This window comes from Danio aesculapii, chromosome 23 (genome assembly GCF_903798145.1).
Source record: "Danio aesculapii chromosome 23, fDanAes4.1, whole genome shotgun sequence".
Classification (NCBI taxonomy): domain Eukaryota; kingdom Metazoa; phylum Chordata; class Actinopteri; order Cypriniformes; family Danionidae; genus Danio; species Danio aesculapii.
In genome coordinates, this window is record NC_079457.1 from 41,864,397 (window position 1) to 41,883,302 (window position 18,906).

An 18,906-nucleotide genomic window follows, 5' to 3' on the forward strand; every position below is an offset into this window, starting at 1 on the left:
CTTCAAATATAAGACACAATTCTCCATGTCTCTTACTGTTGTTGAATGCAAGAGAGAGAGGTAGTTGAAATAGAATAGATCAGCCTGTATTAAGTAGACAGCAGGCCTATACCTTTTTTGTTTAAGGATTCTTCAAGAATTTTGTCAAGAGGAGATTTTGTTTGATTCTGGAAATCTGTAAATAAGTTTTTAAGAAAGTTTCTGAGTTGCAAGAGAAAAAAAAAAGCTCTGGGATTTTTTGTGTTAACTGTGGAAAGCTGGGAAAATGTTATCAATATAAATATCACTTGCAACTGAAATCTCTGCTCTCTGCCAAATATCAAGTAATGGGGAAATGCTTAAGGGTTATCAATAACAGGCAAAACCAAAGGCAGACACTACAGACTACAATAGTTTCAGATTTGGCACCGTATTTAAAATAGAACACCAGAATAAACTTATAATCCTGTTAAAATTGAAGGCAACAAAGTTTTCCTGAATTACAAGTTCTCAAATGACTGTAACTGAGTAGCGGCTTTTGTATTTTAATAAGCAGTTAAAAATTGTTAATTTTTATTTGTAAATTATTTGAAGCTTTTTTCTTGAATAATAAAACTTCTAAAATATATATTTAAATAAGACAAGACGGTGAGCTAACTGAGAGCTTTCCTTACATCTGTTCCACCATAATTAATAGAAATGTTTTGTTCCTGGACAGCTTCATGAAACGGGATCCTTCATAACAGTATTATAACCACATGATAATGACCTTTTGTAGTCATTTGGCCAATTAAGTCATTTAAAATTAAAAAGAAATTGTTGAGAAAATTGTTGAGGGAGGGTGAGGGGGAAATATAATAGTATACTCCAGACCCAGAGGGAATTGAATCTGCATCCACCTCCATTATATATTTCAAGAGCACTAATTGTGTAAAAGGGATTCAAATTGTGGATTTAATATATTCATAAATGCATATTAGACTATTATTGTTAGTTTTTAATTAAATGAAAGCTATAAAGTTTGCTGTTGTGTGTTGCTGTTATCATTAGTGGTGTAAAGTAACCAATTACAAATACTGAAATTATAGTAATTGAGTATTTTTTTTTCTCAGTGGTTAGCAATGTCGGCTTGCTGGTTTGAGTCCCAGCTGGGCCATGGAGGTGGCATCTCTTTGTGGAGTTTCATGTTCTTCCTGTGTTTGGGGTTTCCTCCGGGTGCTCCAGTTTCCCCCACAGTCCACTGATATGTGGTATATGAATTGAATAAACTAAATTGGCTGTAATGGATGAGAGTGTGTGTGTGAATGAGAAAGTTCATGCGTGTTTTCTAGCACTGGGGGTTCATGAGTTAGTGTACTCTCAGTGATGGGTTGCTGCTGGAAATGCATCCATCGCATAAAATATATACCAGAGTAATTGGCGGCTCATTCCTCTGTAGTGACCCCTGATAAATCAGCTTGTCGTGTGTGTATCAACTCAAAACCCCATGCTTTTATCTCAATATCATACCTTTTTTTTTGCCTGATTTCTGGAACCGTCCTTCTCCAGACTTGACTTCACAGTCCTCTCCACATCCAAAGTCTGATGCTGTTCTTGGTGAGCTTCTGAGCAAACTGGTAGCACTGGAAAAGACGTCCATATATAGAGGTAAACGTTCTGTGGTATAGCGTGAAAAGGAACAGAATTTTTGCACACAAAATGTAGTCACACACCACTCAGGCCACAAATTTCCCAGTTCTCAAATATTTTACGCAACAGAACATTTCGACTGCATGTGTCACTCATGAGAAGATGAAGGATGTCTACTGTAATATAACTGAAATCACCAAATGGCCATGAACAATAATTAAATGTATTATTGAAACTTCATTGGTCCACCAGGCTTGTAGCCAGGGGGGGTTCGGGTGGTTCGAAACTCCAATCCCCGAATGACAAAGGTTCAGCATTTGCCATTGGTCCAGAATTTTTGCCCCTATTTTTTCATTTATTCTATTTTGACTGCTATGCCATCATAAATTGTGGAAATACGACGCTGAATATGACGTAAGTGAAGTCATGTTTTGATTGTTTTTAATTCAAACGGCCAAATTCTGACTGAGGAAAGTTGAAAGTGCTGTTTTGATGACCATCTGAAGCAAATCCAGCTAAAAATAGTGCTTAAAATGTCACTAAATTGAGTATTTAATCTCATAATTAAATAGAAAATGAGGTGGATAACTGAAGATAAAGCCCACTTTTTGAGAAAAAAGAACCACCCCTTTCAGGCTGGCTACAGGCCTGTCTACATACCTATATATGTTCAACAATCAGTTGCTACACTAATATATTTTATCTATTCTTTTTAAATCTACCATTTTGTCAAATAACCCAAACACAATACTGTTGGTACCTTTATTTGAGACTATCACACAAGTCTACATTTGTCTCTTCACACATGGCTTCTTTGATTTTACTGTACTACAAGTTGAGTTGAGTTACAAGTGTTTACAAGTAATGGTGTGTGTGTGTGTGTGTGTGTGTGTGTGTGTATGTGTGTGTCTGTGTGTGTTAAGCATGTGGGATCAAGTCAAACTACGCTAAGACTCATCTTGGGAGTAGATATATCTGCAAGCCTACGAAACTCTAGAAGTCAGAGGATTATTATGAGAAACCTAATAAGGTTTGGAAGGGTAGTGATGGTGCGCCTTAGGAATTCGACAAGGTCAGAACTGGTCCTGTCACATACAAAAGAATACAGAAAGAAATTGAGAGTAAAGTGGGATCATTACTGTTTAAAAATGCTAATATAGACAGACAACAAACACAAAAATGTACAATTTGTTATTGCTCACCCTATATTAAACAGTGACAGAAATATCTGCCTGTACTTTATACACAAAACCATGGTGTGGGATTCATATGACTTCATACAATATGATGTACTGTGTTTAATGCTTTTATTAGAGGTTTTCAGGCCTTGCTGTGTTCAATGGATAAAAATAAAGTCATTTGAGTCTAGAGAACATGAGGGGGTGTAAATGAAGACAGAATTTATTTGTTTGATCTGAGGCCACACTCAAAAATAAAGCTTCTTTAATAGCATTGATTCTGGCATAAAAAATAAACATCTATAGAACATTTTCAGTGCACAAAAGGTTCTTAGGCTCTTCAGACTTCTAAGAATCATTTCAACAGTGTTTTTTAAAGAACGGTACACGCTTTAAAGTCTTTATTTTACATTGATGGTTCTAAGAAGAATCCAAATAACTTCTGTTCAATGAATGAAGTTAATAGGTGATATGGTGGCCTCACAGCAAGAAGGTCACTGGTTTAAGTACCGGCTGAGCTAGATGGCATTTCTGTGTGGAATTTGCATGTTCTCCCTGTGTTTGCATGGGTTTCCTTCGGGTTCTGCGGTTTCCCCCACAATCCATACAGTATCACCCACAATAGTATATGGGTGTGTGTGTGTGTGTGTGTGTGTGTGTGTGTGTGTGTGTGTGTGTGTGTGTGTGTGTGTGTGTGAATGCGAGAGTGTGTGGGTGTTTCCCAGTACTGGGTTGCAGTTGTAAGGGCATTCTCTGCGTAAAACATATGCTGGAATAGTTGGTGGCTCATTTTTAAGTGTATGTGACTTTTAAAAAAAAGAAACGTAAAATTTCTGAAACTTGTAGCTGTAGCGAAAAGAATATCAAACAAAGAACTTAAGAAACAGGGTGGCTTGATTGCTCAATGGTTAGCACTGTCATCTCACAGCAAGAAGGTCGCTGATTCGAGTCCCGGTTGGGCCAGTTGGCATTTCTGTGTGGAGTTTGCATGTTCTTTCTCCTAGTGTTCGCGTGGGTTTGCTCCGGTTTCCTCCACAGTCCAAACACATGCGGTTCATTCCGCTGTGGTGACCCCTGACAATCAGGGACTAAACCAATGGAAAATGCATGAATGAATGAACTGAGGAAACACAATTGGATCAATCAGGGAGGACAGAAACCAATGCACTAATTAACAATCAAGTAGAATAACTAGGAAGCAACAAGAAAACAACTACACAAAAGCAGAGCATAAAAATAGATTTATTATTTACAAAATAATTTAAAGATGTCTTTGTTGAAACACTAATTGAGCAAATACATGAAATGCAGGATGTCAATTTTCCCTTTATACAATATCTAGAAATTTGCATTAATTTGCACCCACAGCGTCAAAGCTTATCACAACAGCATTTATTGTTTAATTTCCTGATAAAATGGACAGGAAGATGAAACTGCTTCTTATCAAAAGTAAGTAAATACAAAGCTTATTGTATTTGTATATGTATGTATGTTTGCATGTATGTATGTGCATATATATATATATATATATATATATATATATATATATATATATATATATATATATATATATATATATATATATATATATATGTATGTGTGTGTGTGTGTGTGTGTGTGTGTGTATATATACGTGTGTGTATGTATGTGTGTTTGTGTATATATATATATATATATATATATATATATATATATATATATATATATATATATATATATATATATATATATATATATATATATATGTATATATCCACTCGGAGCACTCAGAGAAAACCCACACCAACACACGGAGAACATGCAAACTCCACACAGAAAAACTAACTGACTCAGCAGAGACTCGAACCAGCAACCTTCTTGCTGCGAGGCGACCACCATGTCGCCCTCGAATTTGATTTGTTAAAAGGAAAATATGCACAAGTTTCAAATGAACACATGCATGTCCAGTCATTTCATTTAAATTACAATACATTGACTTAAAACCTCAATTTGACTCTCGTATAACAAAGAAATTGTAGGATCACAATTAACTCATTTTAATGTTCTGTTAACTCAAAAACTTGTTGTTATTATGACTGTCATTAATTATATTTATTACAAGCTTTGAGATCATTTAATTACAGGTAACATTATGAACTGTTTTTCAATTTAAATCAATATTTAATGTTAAAATACTTTTGTGATTGTCGCGTAGCAGTGTAATAAACCCCTTCAGGGTGATACAATACTTTACATGGCACACATGCCACATCTCGTTGTCTTGCTGTGACTCACTGTTTCTTTATATGTGTCAGTGTTATGCAGATCCAAGTGAACCAGACAGCACTGCTGGGATACACAGCCAAAATGACTGATGGATGGAAAATTTGACAGATAAGGTGAAGAAATACTGGCATGTGGGGTGAGGGCACAAAACCCCATGTAGCATACATCCGTTTCTGGAAGCTGTTTGTATTATTGCTTACCTTATTTATTTTCTATATAATGTTTTTTCTTTTTTTGTCAGGGAAATGTCATTGAGAACACTTGTTCAACCTTCATCTAAATATGGACCAATGGAGAACACATAGTGGTGGATGGATTAGAAAGGGATGAAGAAGAAGGGTGGAGCTTGTTTTTTAAGGCTGCGCAGACATTGGCTGACAAGTTCACTGTCTGGTGTTTCTTGTCCAATCCTGGCCATTTTCTAGAAAGGTGAGAGTAATATGAGGTCTTATTAAGAGAGGCTGGAGATGTTTGTCCATCTGTGCACATTCAGGAGGAAGACTGAGGACTGAGGACTGTTATTGTTTTCAGATATTGAGCTCACTAACAAGCTGTCAGCATGGTAAGATTTCTATATTTGGACAAGACACAAAATCAGAATCAGATTTTTTAATGATCACTCAAAATGGATGCATGCTTATGACTACAATATTGAAGAGTAGATGTGCAGGTTTTACTTTTAAGGAATAACTTAAACCTCTAATCCTTATTGCTAACTTACTGATATCTAGTCTGTTTGTCTTATTAAAGTTATGAAGAGTCTCAGAAGTGCCATCTAAAGTTTTCTTCTAAACATTTTTCCCAGAGTCCTAGATTTAAAGTCAGTTATTTTACGGCACTAAACAGAATGTATTAATTGCCATACAAGTGAAATTACTAAATTTAGAGGCCTTTAGATAAGAACTCTTCTACAATTTTCTACAATTTGAAAACAGCACAGGTATACTTGTCACATAGGTTTATTTTAGTTTACAACTGTAAGCATTAGTATTTTAGAAGGCCCGAGATTGCTTAGCTTATGTTCACATTTATATTTTTGTTGTGATTTCTCTGACATTATTTGTAATTTAATAGCAATTTCTGAATGAAAATTGTTTCGACAGTAAATTGCTTCTACACTTAATCATTGTAGCAGTCAGATCTGAAGTATCTATGTGACCCTGGACAACAAAAGCAGTCTTATGTTGTATATATATGCATGTTTCAATAGCCAAAAACACATTGTTTTGGTCATGATCATGTTCCATTACAACATTTTATAAACATCCCACCACAAATACATCCAAACCTAAATTTTGATTAATAATATACATTGCTAACAACAATTTTGTTTACTTTAAAGGCAACTTTTCTCAATATTAAAATTTTTTGGAACACTTACATTCTAGATTTCCAACTATTATTGCATCTCAGACAAATATTGTCCTATCTTAACAAACTATCAATGGAAACTTATTTATTCAGCTTTCGGGTGATGTACAAATCTCAATTTCACAAATGCACCCTCATGGTTTTGTGGTCAAGACCTTCAGTCATGTTTGATAGTTTGTAGTCTCCAGATAGATGTGGTAATCCACATCATCAAAGAGAGCAAACACACAGGGTTTGATTACAGTGCTCAGACTGTCATGGTCCTTTGACATTTGCAGTGTCATTTTGATATTCTTTGTAAGCATGAACGTTTGTGGGAAATTATTATAGCTTTATAGCGCATTTGTGTACAGTAATAGCAGCAAATGACTGTAAAATGACCAGAATTACTTACCTGGTCAGACAAGCAATTTCCTTGTGAACTTGGAGGAAGGGAATTTCAGTTTTTCCATCTGCAATCTGCTATGTGAATGAAATAGTCATGGGTAAAAACCCTTATGCAAAATATATCTTATCAATGATAATACAATCGTTTCAAATAAGTGTGCCTTATGAAAATGAACCATTCCATGATTAGAAATTGAATGAATTATATGAATGATAATAGAGTTTGTACAGTATTAAAACAATGGAAACCTGGATGTCCTCCAATTCACAAAAACAAACATCTCTCTCTCTCTCTCTCTCTGTGTGTGTGTGTGTGTGCGTGCGTGTGTGTGCGTGCGTGTGTGTGTGTGTCTTTGAAAAATGTGGTTAATTTACATACAGGGCTTTATTATGGTTTAGTTTTTAAGCAAAATTGACCTCATTTGGATGGTATTAGAGTACACAAATATACACATGACCATGTTCGAGCAATTCATAAAGAGGTCTGAATCAGCTCGCTCACTCTGATTGAACCATTTGAATCTGAGAGATTGATGAAAGAATTTCTTAAGTTTTTGAGCTTCGACTCTAAACAGAGCTACAGCTTCACACTCAAAAAATGCTGGGTTGTTGTAAACCAACATTCCGTCAAATTGGGAGTAACCCAACTGTTGATTTAAAAACTAGGGTGGCATGGTGGGTCAGTGGTTGGCACTGTCGCCTCACAGCAAGAAGGTCACTGGTTCGAGTCCCGGCTGGGCCAGTTGGCATTTCTGTGTGGAGTTTGCATGTTCTCCCTGTGATCGCGTGGGTTTCCTCCACGTGCTTCGGTTTCCACCACAGTCCAAACACATGCGCTATTGTCGAATTGAATAAACTAAACTGGCGAGTGTGTGTGAACTGGGTTTTTTTTTTGTAAGGGCTTTTGCTGCATAAAACATATGCTGGAATAGTTGCCAATTTATTCCGCTGTGACGACCCCTGAAATAGTGACTAAGCCGAAGGGAAATGAATGAAAGAGTTAAAAATGTTAATCAAATTGAATAAAAAAATAACCCAACATTGGCCTTGTGTTATGTTCCCATGTGTTCTCATATGAGTCTTATGTGTGATTTGAGCATATGATTTTTTTTCTGAGAAGGGAGATTAATATTGAAAAGTATCAGCTCGTTCAGATGCTATCGTGTCCCTGAGCCAGCGATAATTTCTCCTGTTCAAATGAACTATTTACTCCACAACATTAATGAACTGTAGCGGAGTAAGAAGTATGGTATTATGCTTTGAAATGTACTAAAGTAAAAAAAATGGTTTCTTTAAATAAAGTTAAAACTTATAGCCTAATTATGAAAAATGTACATATGTACAGTAATAAAGTAAAACTACTTAGAGTTAACTTCCACCACTGCCATATCTAATAATATTTTCTTAAATTCTGAGTAATGTCTGAGGTGGTAGTCAAACAGAACATGTTTTGCTCTTAGTAATGCAAAACGCATACTAATAATGTGTTTACTGCAAAGTAGTGAATGAAAATAAAAGCATGGTTTTAGCAGGAGATGCAGCGCAGGTCCTCCAAATAAAATGATGCCTACTGTGAACAGCTCAGACAGAGTTTTATGACGGATTTAAAATGTGCCCCATGTCATGTTTTTTTACTCAAGCATAGCACAGCAGGAACTGATTTGCTTCTATTTTAAAAAATAATTTTAGCAGTAACCCACCAGATAAGTGAATGGACTTGGCGTTGGCATTGAATGGTGTTTTTTCATAAAGACAACTGACCAAGCAAAAGAGACACGTTTTCCTGGTCAGAACTTTTGATTTCTTCTTCACTTACTAATTAATGAAAGTGTAGATTCAACATACATCTTAAGGGACAATCGAGGTTGAAAAAAAAGAATGAGATTTCAGACACAAGGCCAATGATTCCTTTCACATGTAAAGAGATGTGTGGTGTAGGAGGTGTTTGCTACGACCTTTCACATTTGTATATTTACTGTATGTAAAGCACTGAGTTAATTTTGGCATTATTGTGGATTTCTATGTCCCCTTTTCACAGGTCCTATACCTTTTTTTATATTAATGCTACTTTCAGCAATGTACTGTAGCCATAGAGACCACACAACACTCGTCTCATGTACACTTGATTTTTAAGTGAAAAAAAAAAGGTTCTTTAGGTCATTAACATATTTTCCAAATAGGAAATTAGGTTATTCATTTACGAACAATTGTCTGAAACCTATTTTTACATGCATTTTTTTTTATTTCTCTTTGCTTTTTGGGCTTATTGGAACCTAATTAGAACAAAAACCTAAGTACCATCTTTTGATAAGATGTACTTTTAGAGAGAAATGATGTCTATATATGTGGACTCGTGGTCCGAATTTACATAAAACACTTTTTCCTGAATTTTTTTTATGTATATTTAACATAGATTTTTTTTACTTGCTTTGACTATTAGAGAGTAAAAACTAATTTTTCCCATTTTGGACAGTTAAAAATAGTGTTTGGGACATTTCATATGCTGGAAAACATTGCAGGATGACATTGTAACAAAATATAAAACATTCAAAGTATTTTAAATAGCCACTTACAGTTTTTTTTCAATTGTTTTGCCACAAAATTCAGAACCCTGATGTCAATTCTCAAAACTCAAGACACAAAACTCTAAACAGTCACTCCTTTTAACACAGACTCTCCAGTGTTCAAAACTCTGCATGCTGCGTTCATTATCTTAAAGAAGTCTTGCATTTGCAGGATCATTGGTTCGCATGATCCTTTTATCATACAAAAACTACAGGAACACAACTTCAGATCACCTGCACACAAGAGTCACATCGTTTCAATAAACAGTCTTTAACCATCATTAAATATTGTTGTTTAAAATATATGATGCAGGGTTCATTATGGTTTATACATAAGGGAACAGTACAGACAGTGGATACACTCAACTAGTTTTATTCATTCCATCATAATGTAGGTTCACTGTAATTTCTTTCTCACTGCACGTCCCTATATAGCTGATTTATTGCATGATATGGCAACATATGCAACTTACAATTGGATTCCACATGCTGTATATAAAATCTCATAATAGTCAATAATTTTGTCAAAAATAGTGCAAAAATCACTGTTTACATTTTTTCAACCATATCATACATATACAGTGTGTGTGTGTATGTGTTCATAAACAGCCATATGTACACCTATACAAATTATAGGTAATATATTTGTAGGGGTAAAATATATAACATAATAGATGATATATTTACGTAACATATATGTACATATTTGTAATTCTAATAGTTTAAAAAATGGCAATATTTTGACATGTATGACATATTTTATGTATGTAAAATTCATATGAACTATTACGTCACATATGTAATTTGCATATATTTCTATATATCAGATTTCTATTTTGGGACCTGTGTTTCCTTCAGTCTGGTCTTGTGGATTTGGTCACAGGTTCTCCTCTACATCACAGTGGTGTTTTCATTACTCAAAAATCTTGGAAAGAAACTTCTGTCAATGTGAATCCAGCGATGACATTGTTCTACTGTGATTGGGCTTTCTTATATACAGTACAGTAATGTCAAATATGAAAACATGGTCTGTAAAAGTGGTACATGGAACAAAGAAACCATTAATATGGAATAAGGATGAATAAAGATGAAATCAGCTGGGTCATCTTCTGTGGTCACTGATGTCATTTGATCTATCCTGAAACGTTCATCATCTAAACATGTAATATTGTACATCAGTTTCTACGCATCAACAGTAATGCAACAGTTATTTATCATTCTGAGTGCTTGTATCAGTTGATAATAACATCATGTTAGGTAAATGAAAACGCATTTATTTCAAATGTAATGTTTGAGTTGCATTTTAAAATGGGATCAATTTGATGTTTAATTGTATTCTATTGAAAAGGTGATCTTAGTTCAATGAACAAAGTATCTTTGACTTGTGTGTATCGTATCCAAGCATTTGAAAAAAAGATTTAGGAGTTTTGCAAAAATGTGCAATTTTGGCAATGGTTGTGAATTTTGTGTCTAGAGTTTTGAAAATTGACACCAGAGTTCTGAAATTTGTGGTAAAACGATTGTAAAAAAACTGTAAGAGCTAAAATGTGCTGTCCACATATGTGGACACTTAAGCCCTAGGAGGTTAAATATAAATTTCATAAAATGAAGTCAGCTCTAAATTCATAGAATTCAATACGAGGAATTGATCTGTCTTATTTAATCTGCCTGAACAATAGATGTAATGTATATCAACTGTGACATGAGAGAACATGTTGTCATTAGATAAATCAACCGATTTGATACTTCTGTCACATTCTCATGCTTTTGTGATGGCAGATGTGATCTCTAAATAATTGTGTGGTTATTGTCAGCATTTATAACTCCTCTTTAACTACAGCTTCAGTAGAAACACGTTGATGATATTAAATTCCTAATGTGGTTTCTGTAGAGCTGTCAGTTACAATACTGTTCAATTAAGGAGTTCTACACACGGAAAAAAAATTCTTGCTGCCATAATATTTTAGTTGAACCTTTCCAGTCATCTCAACTAACATTAGTTAAACTGACTAAACATATTAAGCTAAACTTTGATCAACAAAATAAAAAAGTTGAAATCTGATTAACGTATTAAAGGAAGTTACAAGAACACAAAAGCATTAGTTGTTATGCCTTTTTGTCATATCATTTTTACAGTTATGCTGTTTAATTTATATTATTTATTTAGTTTTTTTCCTACATTGTAAAAAATTGCTGTAAATTTTACAGTATTACTGACAAATTTGTAAAATTTACGACTGCACTGTAAATTAACATTTCAGTTGTGCTGTAAAACCACAGCTCAAGATGTAATCTTTAAAATAATAACAGATTAAAAATTGCAAATATATTACAGAAGATTGTGATACAATTCAATTAGTGAAGCATTAATTAAATCCTTACTTTCCACTGACCGAAAATCATCCACCCGCACAGTTGAGTAGTGGCAGGGCTTAAACAAAAATATAATTCTTATATTTTTCTTAGAAAAAAAATCTTTTTAAACGAGTTTCGTATAGAGTTTGTCTCTTTGTTTAAATATTTTTCTTGGTCAGTTATCTTAAATAGCCTTGAATGGTAGCCGTTGCGAGAGGTTGTGCAGCAGCTGGATCTGATCTGTCTGATGAAAAAGACAGTTTCCCCAGCTCAGGTGCTGATGAGACTGCGGTCTCCCCTCCATGTGGGGGATAGGTAGTTTTAGTTTTAGGCCTTTTGGCAAATGTCTCAATTAGGTTTATCTGTTTTAAAGAGGGTTTACTCATTTTGAACCTTGTTTTAAACAATAGTTATCTCAATTGTAATTTTTAGTGTGTGGAAAAAATGCCAGAAAAACTAAAGCCAATAGATTTCTTTACCTATCTCCCACCATGCAAGTACATACACACTATAAAACATACAAACGCACATCTTTATTTGTTGTCATTCTTTCTTGATTCGTCAATATATCGTAGTGTATACTGTTTAATAATCAATTTCAATTATGTAATAAAAAAATAATGATAAATAAATAAATAAAGCGTCATTAATTCCCATCCTCTCATGGTAGGTATGCACAGTGCGCACAGCCGTACGGCTGCAGGCGCCACTGACCAGAATCGCCAGTAATACTGTAAATTTTACAGTCATTTTTACAGTGTAGCCATGTACTGTTCAGTGTTTTTCTGTTTTTAAAAGATTATTAATAAAACAAATATAAATATGATGTAGATGTTTCTTCACCTGCTATCTATTTCCATGAAGTCTCTGTAAAGACTAATTGTTTTAATCCAATGACAATTGCTTTGCTCTAGATGATAAAAAAGCTATTTTCAGTCTGAAGTCTAAATTTCACAGGAGGTTTTTGTTATGTCCTAATCTGTCTCTCATTAGCCCACGGATGCCCAGAATGACGCTCGCTCTTTCCTGAGTGAGGAAATGATCGCTGGTGAGTGTATGAACTTTTGAAACTTGTGAAATGTGATGAAATGTTAAATTGTTAATGTAAAAACCTTGAAGACGCAGCTTTTCATGACTTGTTTTGAATTATTGTTTGTTATTCCAACTCGAAGAGTTCAAGGCTGCCTTTGACATGTTCGACACTGATGGTGGCGGTGATATCAGCACCAAGGAGTTGGGTACCGTTATGAGGATGCTGGGTCAGAATCCAAGCAGAGAGGAGCTGGACGCCATCATTGAAGAAGTGGATGAAGACGGTAAGTCTGATTGCATACCAGAAGTGGACTACAGTAAACGAGACATGGCCTGCCTTTTTTATTTATAATTTTAGATATTTATAATGTTCTAGAGATTTTGACATTGAAAAAATAATAATTTAGAAAATTTACTTTCCTCTTTTGACTACTCTTATTAGAACAGACATTTATGTGGCAAATTGTAAACTCCGCAGTTAAAGAGTTAAAGAGAGTTTTAACTGAAGTAAAAGAGAGAAAAAATGAAAATTCTGTTATTATTTTCTGTCCCTTCATTTGTTCCAAACCTGTTTGAGATTTCTTCTGTTAAACACAAAAAAGATCAATGCACGTGTCTGTCACTAGGAACTCTGCATCATGGAGGAAGGCTATGCAACGCCTGTATTATTATCCAACTTGGCATTGCACAGTGTAGTGCTGTCTTCATATTTTGGTGTTTGTGCAGACCTGAATTTGGTCTGATTATTTGCCTGCTCCAATCTTATTTAATGAGCAGTACTCAGTTTGTACAGTTGCTGCTTTGACACAATCTACATTGTAATAAGCACTATAGAAATAAAGAAGAATTGAATAAGTTCACATCAAAGCCATTAAACGTCATGACTAGAGTTCCTCGGGGCTCAGATTTGGGTTCCCTCGTATTTAAAATTGACATTTTATCTTTCTGTAATATTTTTAACAAGTTTGGTATTCAGTTTTATTGCCATCCTGATAACACCCAGCTCTATCCTCCAAACCTACCTCTACTTTACCTCCAACTGTAAGAAGCCCCTGGGTTGATGTTGAATCTTCGTCTGAGGAGGTGAAGTTTAGTCAAGCTATTATGCAATAACGTGGCTGTAATGAAGTTTGAAGACCGCCTGGCCATCAGAAAGGAGGCGGAGAACCGACAAACTTTTAAATATTTATTTCTGAAAAAATAAAACAAACAGATGGCAGCTCCTCACGGAGACTGCTGTGAAACTGAAAGTAAAACAAATCGGGCTCTATTTTGACGATCCATGCGCAAAGTGCGCAAACGCATTAAAGGCGTGTCAGAATCTACTTTTGCTATTTTAAGGACAAAAAAATCAGCTTTGCGCCATGGTGCATGGTCTTACAGGGTTGAGCTTATTCTTTTAATGAGTTATAGGCGTGTTTTGAGAATAAACCAATCAGAGTCTCCCATTCCTTTTAAGAGTCAGTTGCATTGCACCATGGTGCATTTGCTATTTACATGGCGGACTTTGTAAGTGAAAAAACTGAACGCTTCACTAGCAATAAAACAGTTAAACAGAGCATCTACAGAGCGAGAATGAGAGATGAGCCTCCTCATTATTTACTTTCACTTTCACTCTCGTGGATAGGGAAACTTGTTGTACACACAGACATCTATTAGCCTATACATGATTAATTTTGTTTGTTAAGCGCAAAGATTTGTTTCAAAACTATTTCTAAATTCAGTTCTAATTTCCAGCAAACGAATACATGAACAATAATAATGAAGTGTGTTAAAAAAATATGTTATGTTATATCCAAATACACATGCTATGCCATATGGTCCAAAACCTGACAGGTGGGCAAATCTAAGCTTGTTTTTAATAAAATAAATATAAATATGCACATAATAAATAATACTACTAATAATGATAACATTATACAAAAGCAAATTGTTATGAATAAACTGAAAATATTTTTGTAATATATTAATTCTTTATATTTATATCCTATATATATATATATATATATATATATATATTATATATATATATATATATATATATATATATATATATATATATATATATATATATCCTTATTATATCCTATATATATCCTTAATATTTTTATTCTTTTTCATTTGTAAAGATATTTGCGTATTGCTGTACACCCTGTGTGTATTAAGCAATGTGTAAGCATGGCGCACAACTAACGCGCTCTGTGCTGGACTATAGACCTGATTTGATCTGGTCTATTGAACAGCCTATTTAAGTTCCTCAAAATAGCAATGCGCCAGCAATGCTCCTCAACATGCCTCCTTTTTTAGACCAGAACGCCTATGGGCGAACATATGAGCGCAAATGCATTTGCTATTTATGCAGCGTGGTGCAAAACGTCAAAATGACTCTTGTGCCAAGCTGAAACCGGCAAACAACAATTGCGCCGGGTGTCTGATAGGGCCCTAAATGTCCGGACCGGTCCTCTCTCGAGGCAGGTGATGCGTCCAGGTGTCTCTGATTATCTTTTTTTTTTTTTTTTTTTAACCCTAACTGTATAATACAACTTAGAATACAGGAAAAGATAACAGTTCTTTTACACAATAAACACAGTAGACAAACAAGATAAAAAAAAGGTGTCTTTGATTATCTCACTCACGCCACCCGCCTCGCCGTTACGGCTCTCGGCCCCGCCTCACTCGCCACAGTGTCAAATTCCACAACCTGTAATTTTGGTCGATTGGTTTTAATATAAAATTGAGTGTCTGAAGCTTAGTTAATGTTTTAAAGAATAATGACCTCCTATGTCATCCTCCTCCTGTACACCTCTGTTTCGCATCCTCAGGCAGTGGTACCATTGACTTTGAGGAGTTCTTGGTCATGATGGTGCAGCAGCTAAAAGAAGACCAAGCTGGAAAGAGCGAAGAGGAGCTTTCTGAATGCTTCCGTATATTTGACAAGTATGTTTTTATTAGCATAAGCAGTGTGAGGAAAGGTCACTGAATTTATCTTTTAAAATCCATAATAGAAAAGAATATAAATCACCAGAAATCAGAATGTTTAAGCTGGTCTGCCTAAGTGGTTTACAACGACCATCCATGTGACTTGAAAATCGGTGTTTGAATAAGATGGATCTCGATATCAAACATGACTTCCAGCATGACAATTTGTCTATTCACTATGAAAAAGTGTGAGGTTAGATGAAAGTCCACAGTGCTCCACTGTGCATTGTGGAGCACTACATACTTGTAAGTTCAGGTAAAGGGAATTATTTTAGCATTATAGGCTGTAACCCATTCAGAATTTGGTTAATTCTCCAAGCATTACCATTATTGGAACATTACCCCTTGCCATTGTGTAGCATTTATTACATCATTTGATGCTGTTAAGAGAGTACAAGTATAGAGATTGTAGTCGTTTGCTTATTCAACTACGTGAGGCAAGAGCCGAGAGTTACAATCAAGACATGTTAATGCATTAAGAAATCATTTTCATGGGAAATTTTTTTTTAAATATGTCATTTTTTTCAATGATGAGTTTTAAGGAATACAATTAGTGACTGCAAGAAGACTTTATTATTTGACAACATTTATTTTAGAAATGTAAATCTGTTAAATCATGTGATGCAGAATATACTTTTTTGTCAAATTTTGCCATGTTGAACTGAAGATATTGGGTGAATCAATTATGTTTGTTTCATTTCAATTATTATGTTTCATTTATTTCATAACTGAATATGACAACACATTTTGTTTCATATGCACACCTTTTGTCTACTTTAAAATACAAAATTAGGTAGTATTTAATTAAATTCCTTCAAATTAATTCACAAAAATAATGTGCTTTTTTGTTTTTTTATTTTAACTTCATTCGTACAGGAAAAAAAAATAACAAATGCATCCATTAAAGTTAGACTAATAATCTTTTCATATATTAATCCAATTACCTGTGGTGCTAAATCCACGATTTTTTTTTTAAAGCATCTTGAGAAATATTTGGTATGAATAAAGCAGCATGAATGAGCATGTTAATGAATAGTATTATTCAGCTAATAGATGTCCTTTCCAATCCACCCATTGCGAGTCCACACAGTCTATTTCATGTTTCTATGAAAAATAAAAACAATAATTTTCTTTATTTAAAGGATTTCTTTGGATAAATTATTTTCCTCACTGTAATTTACCTCCTGTGTATCGTACAGAAGAGGAAAAAAAGACATAATGCATTTGCACAATACATACTGATTAATTTTCCAATGAATGTATTTCATGTTAGATTTTAAAATAGTAAATTACTGGTTTGAATTAAGCTGTATTGTTAAAAAAAAAAGTCAAAGTCAACACCTTTAATATAACACTTCAACACTTAACACCTTTAATATTATGTGCTTTAGCAAATTTTGACAGCATTATTAGAAAACTCATGTATTCACACATGCAATCAGTTTATAAAAAATACAACATTTAGATAAAACAAGACAGGTCACTTAGCTTGACAACAATATCAACAACAGTAATTAAATATAATTTGTTTCCAACAGGAACCAAGATGGTTTCATTGATCGCGAGGAGTTTGGGGATATCTTGCATGCCACTGGTGAGCCGGTGGCAGAGGAAGACATAGATGAGCTCATGGCCGATGCGGACACGAACAAAGATGGAAAAATTGATTTTGATGGTAAATGTTATTCTGTTTTTCTGTGTCGCCCTCATAAATGTTCTAAAAAGGGGTTTTCATAGTGAAGCATTCGAAGACCCATTTTATATTCCCCAGAGAACAGTTTTTTAAAGAACCATTATTGTCCATTTAGAAGATTTAATTAATATGAATAATCTTTTGCACCTTTTGTGCACTGTCCATGGATGTGAAAGTTCTCTTTCAATGATATTTTATTTTTATTGTGTTAAACTATATACAAATATAAATACGTATGTTCCCATGGGGATTTCCTGACCTCCATTTGTCCATTTGATAAGTATCAAAGTATGAAAAAAACAGTAATATTTTATAATAGGCTCTTATCATTGACAGACTGCTTAAATTGTGTAGAGATGCGTGAGATATTTCAGGAAATGAACCTGTACACTATTGCATCCCAGGAAATGAATGTGCACGATATTTCATCCCACCACATGATTTTTCATCTCTTTTTTAAATTTTCATTCCAGAGTTTCTCAAAATGATGGAGAACGTCCAGTAAGAAAAATTCCATTCCATCCCCTCCAACCGCAACTGAAAGCAGTCAAGATATTCAAGAGAAACTGAGTGAGGCTTTTGAAGAAAAAGAAAACAATGAGACAAATCGGTAACAGTTATGATAGTATGAAATTTGCTTTGAGCAACAGAGAAAATTATAGATGAGTGGTACCTTCTCGGCGATGTTCCTCAAGGACCGCACTGTGATAGTGTCTATAAATAACCATTCAAACCATTTAAGAGGAAACCACTTACCCCTCACCCCAGCTGTCCTCCACTACACCTGCTTCTTCCCAAGACATTCTCCAGCCCTCTGGCCACGTCCCCTCACCCTTTGCTGTTTTAAAATAGCCCTGTTACAGTATTTACCTCAGAAGCAGACTTCATGCTGTGTTGTCATGGTGATAAGAAATCTCTTATTTTTCCAACTGTATCTTTGCAAATTGATTAAAAAGGCACCTTTGACTTATATGCTTCTATATTTTGGGGATATTTTGCTTTTATTTTGATATCCAAAATAGTATTGTGTGGTTTTAGCTCATTTACAGTATTTTAAAAAGTAGAAATGCAATTTCAAGTCTAAAAGTGGTTATTACAAGGCCAAATATCTCAGTTCTGGTAGCTATTACTGAGACTCATGTGTTCTTCTGACACACCCCGCCAATACTTTCACTACTCCCCATCAGAAAAACAAGATCAGCCCGCCATCATGGTTTCCAGTTTCCCTGGTCCAAAATAGACAACACTTTGAGCTTCCAGCAGATCCGTAGTGTTGTCGTTTGTATTTATGTTGGTCTCTTCTTTTCATACTTTAGAAGAAAGGTCATGAAAAAGATCAATTTCGAATCCCAAAGACCATTTGTGCCAGTAGTAAAATAAGTTGAGATTGGAGGCAAAAGGTCAGATTTCCATGTTTTCTTCTTACGGCGGAAAAAGCCAGTTGATTCTTCAGGTCATACTGTACTGTTGGAGG

General features: G+C 34.6%; 1 protein-coding gene across 1 annotated transcript; it reads left to right on the forward strand.

Moving 5' to 3' along the window:
• Positions 1–5,501: 5,501 nt before the first annotated feature.
• On the forward strand, positions 5,502–18,402 carry tnnc2.1 (troponin C2, fast skeletal type, tandem duplicate 1). Its single transcript, XM_056449626.1, has 6 exons — positions 5,502–5,613; positions 12,722–12,776; positions 12,901–13,044; positions 15,583–15,697; positions 17,278–17,414; positions 17,906–18,402. The coding sequence occupies exons 1-6, from the start codon at positions 5,611–5,613 to the stop codon at positions 17,935–17,937; spliced, it is 486 nt and encodes a 161-aa protein (XP_056305601.1). The 5' UTR covers positions 5,502–5,610; the 3' UTR covers positions 17,938–18,402.
• The last annotated feature ends 504 nt before the right edge of the window (positions 18,403–18,906 follow it).

What these genes read in the sequence shown, in the direction of transcription:
- tnnc2.1 (XM_056449626.1), top strand. An exon ending in TGAAGAAGTGGATGAAGACG is followed by an intron (nt 13,045 to 15,582) that starts GTAAGTCTGATT and finishes TCGCATCCTCAG; the next exon opens with GCAGTGGTACCATTGACTTT. An exon ending in TGCTTCCGTATATTTGACAA is followed by an intron (nt 15,698 to 17,277) that starts GTATGTTTTTAT and finishes TGTTTCCAACAG; the next exon opens with GAACCAAGATGGTTTCATTG.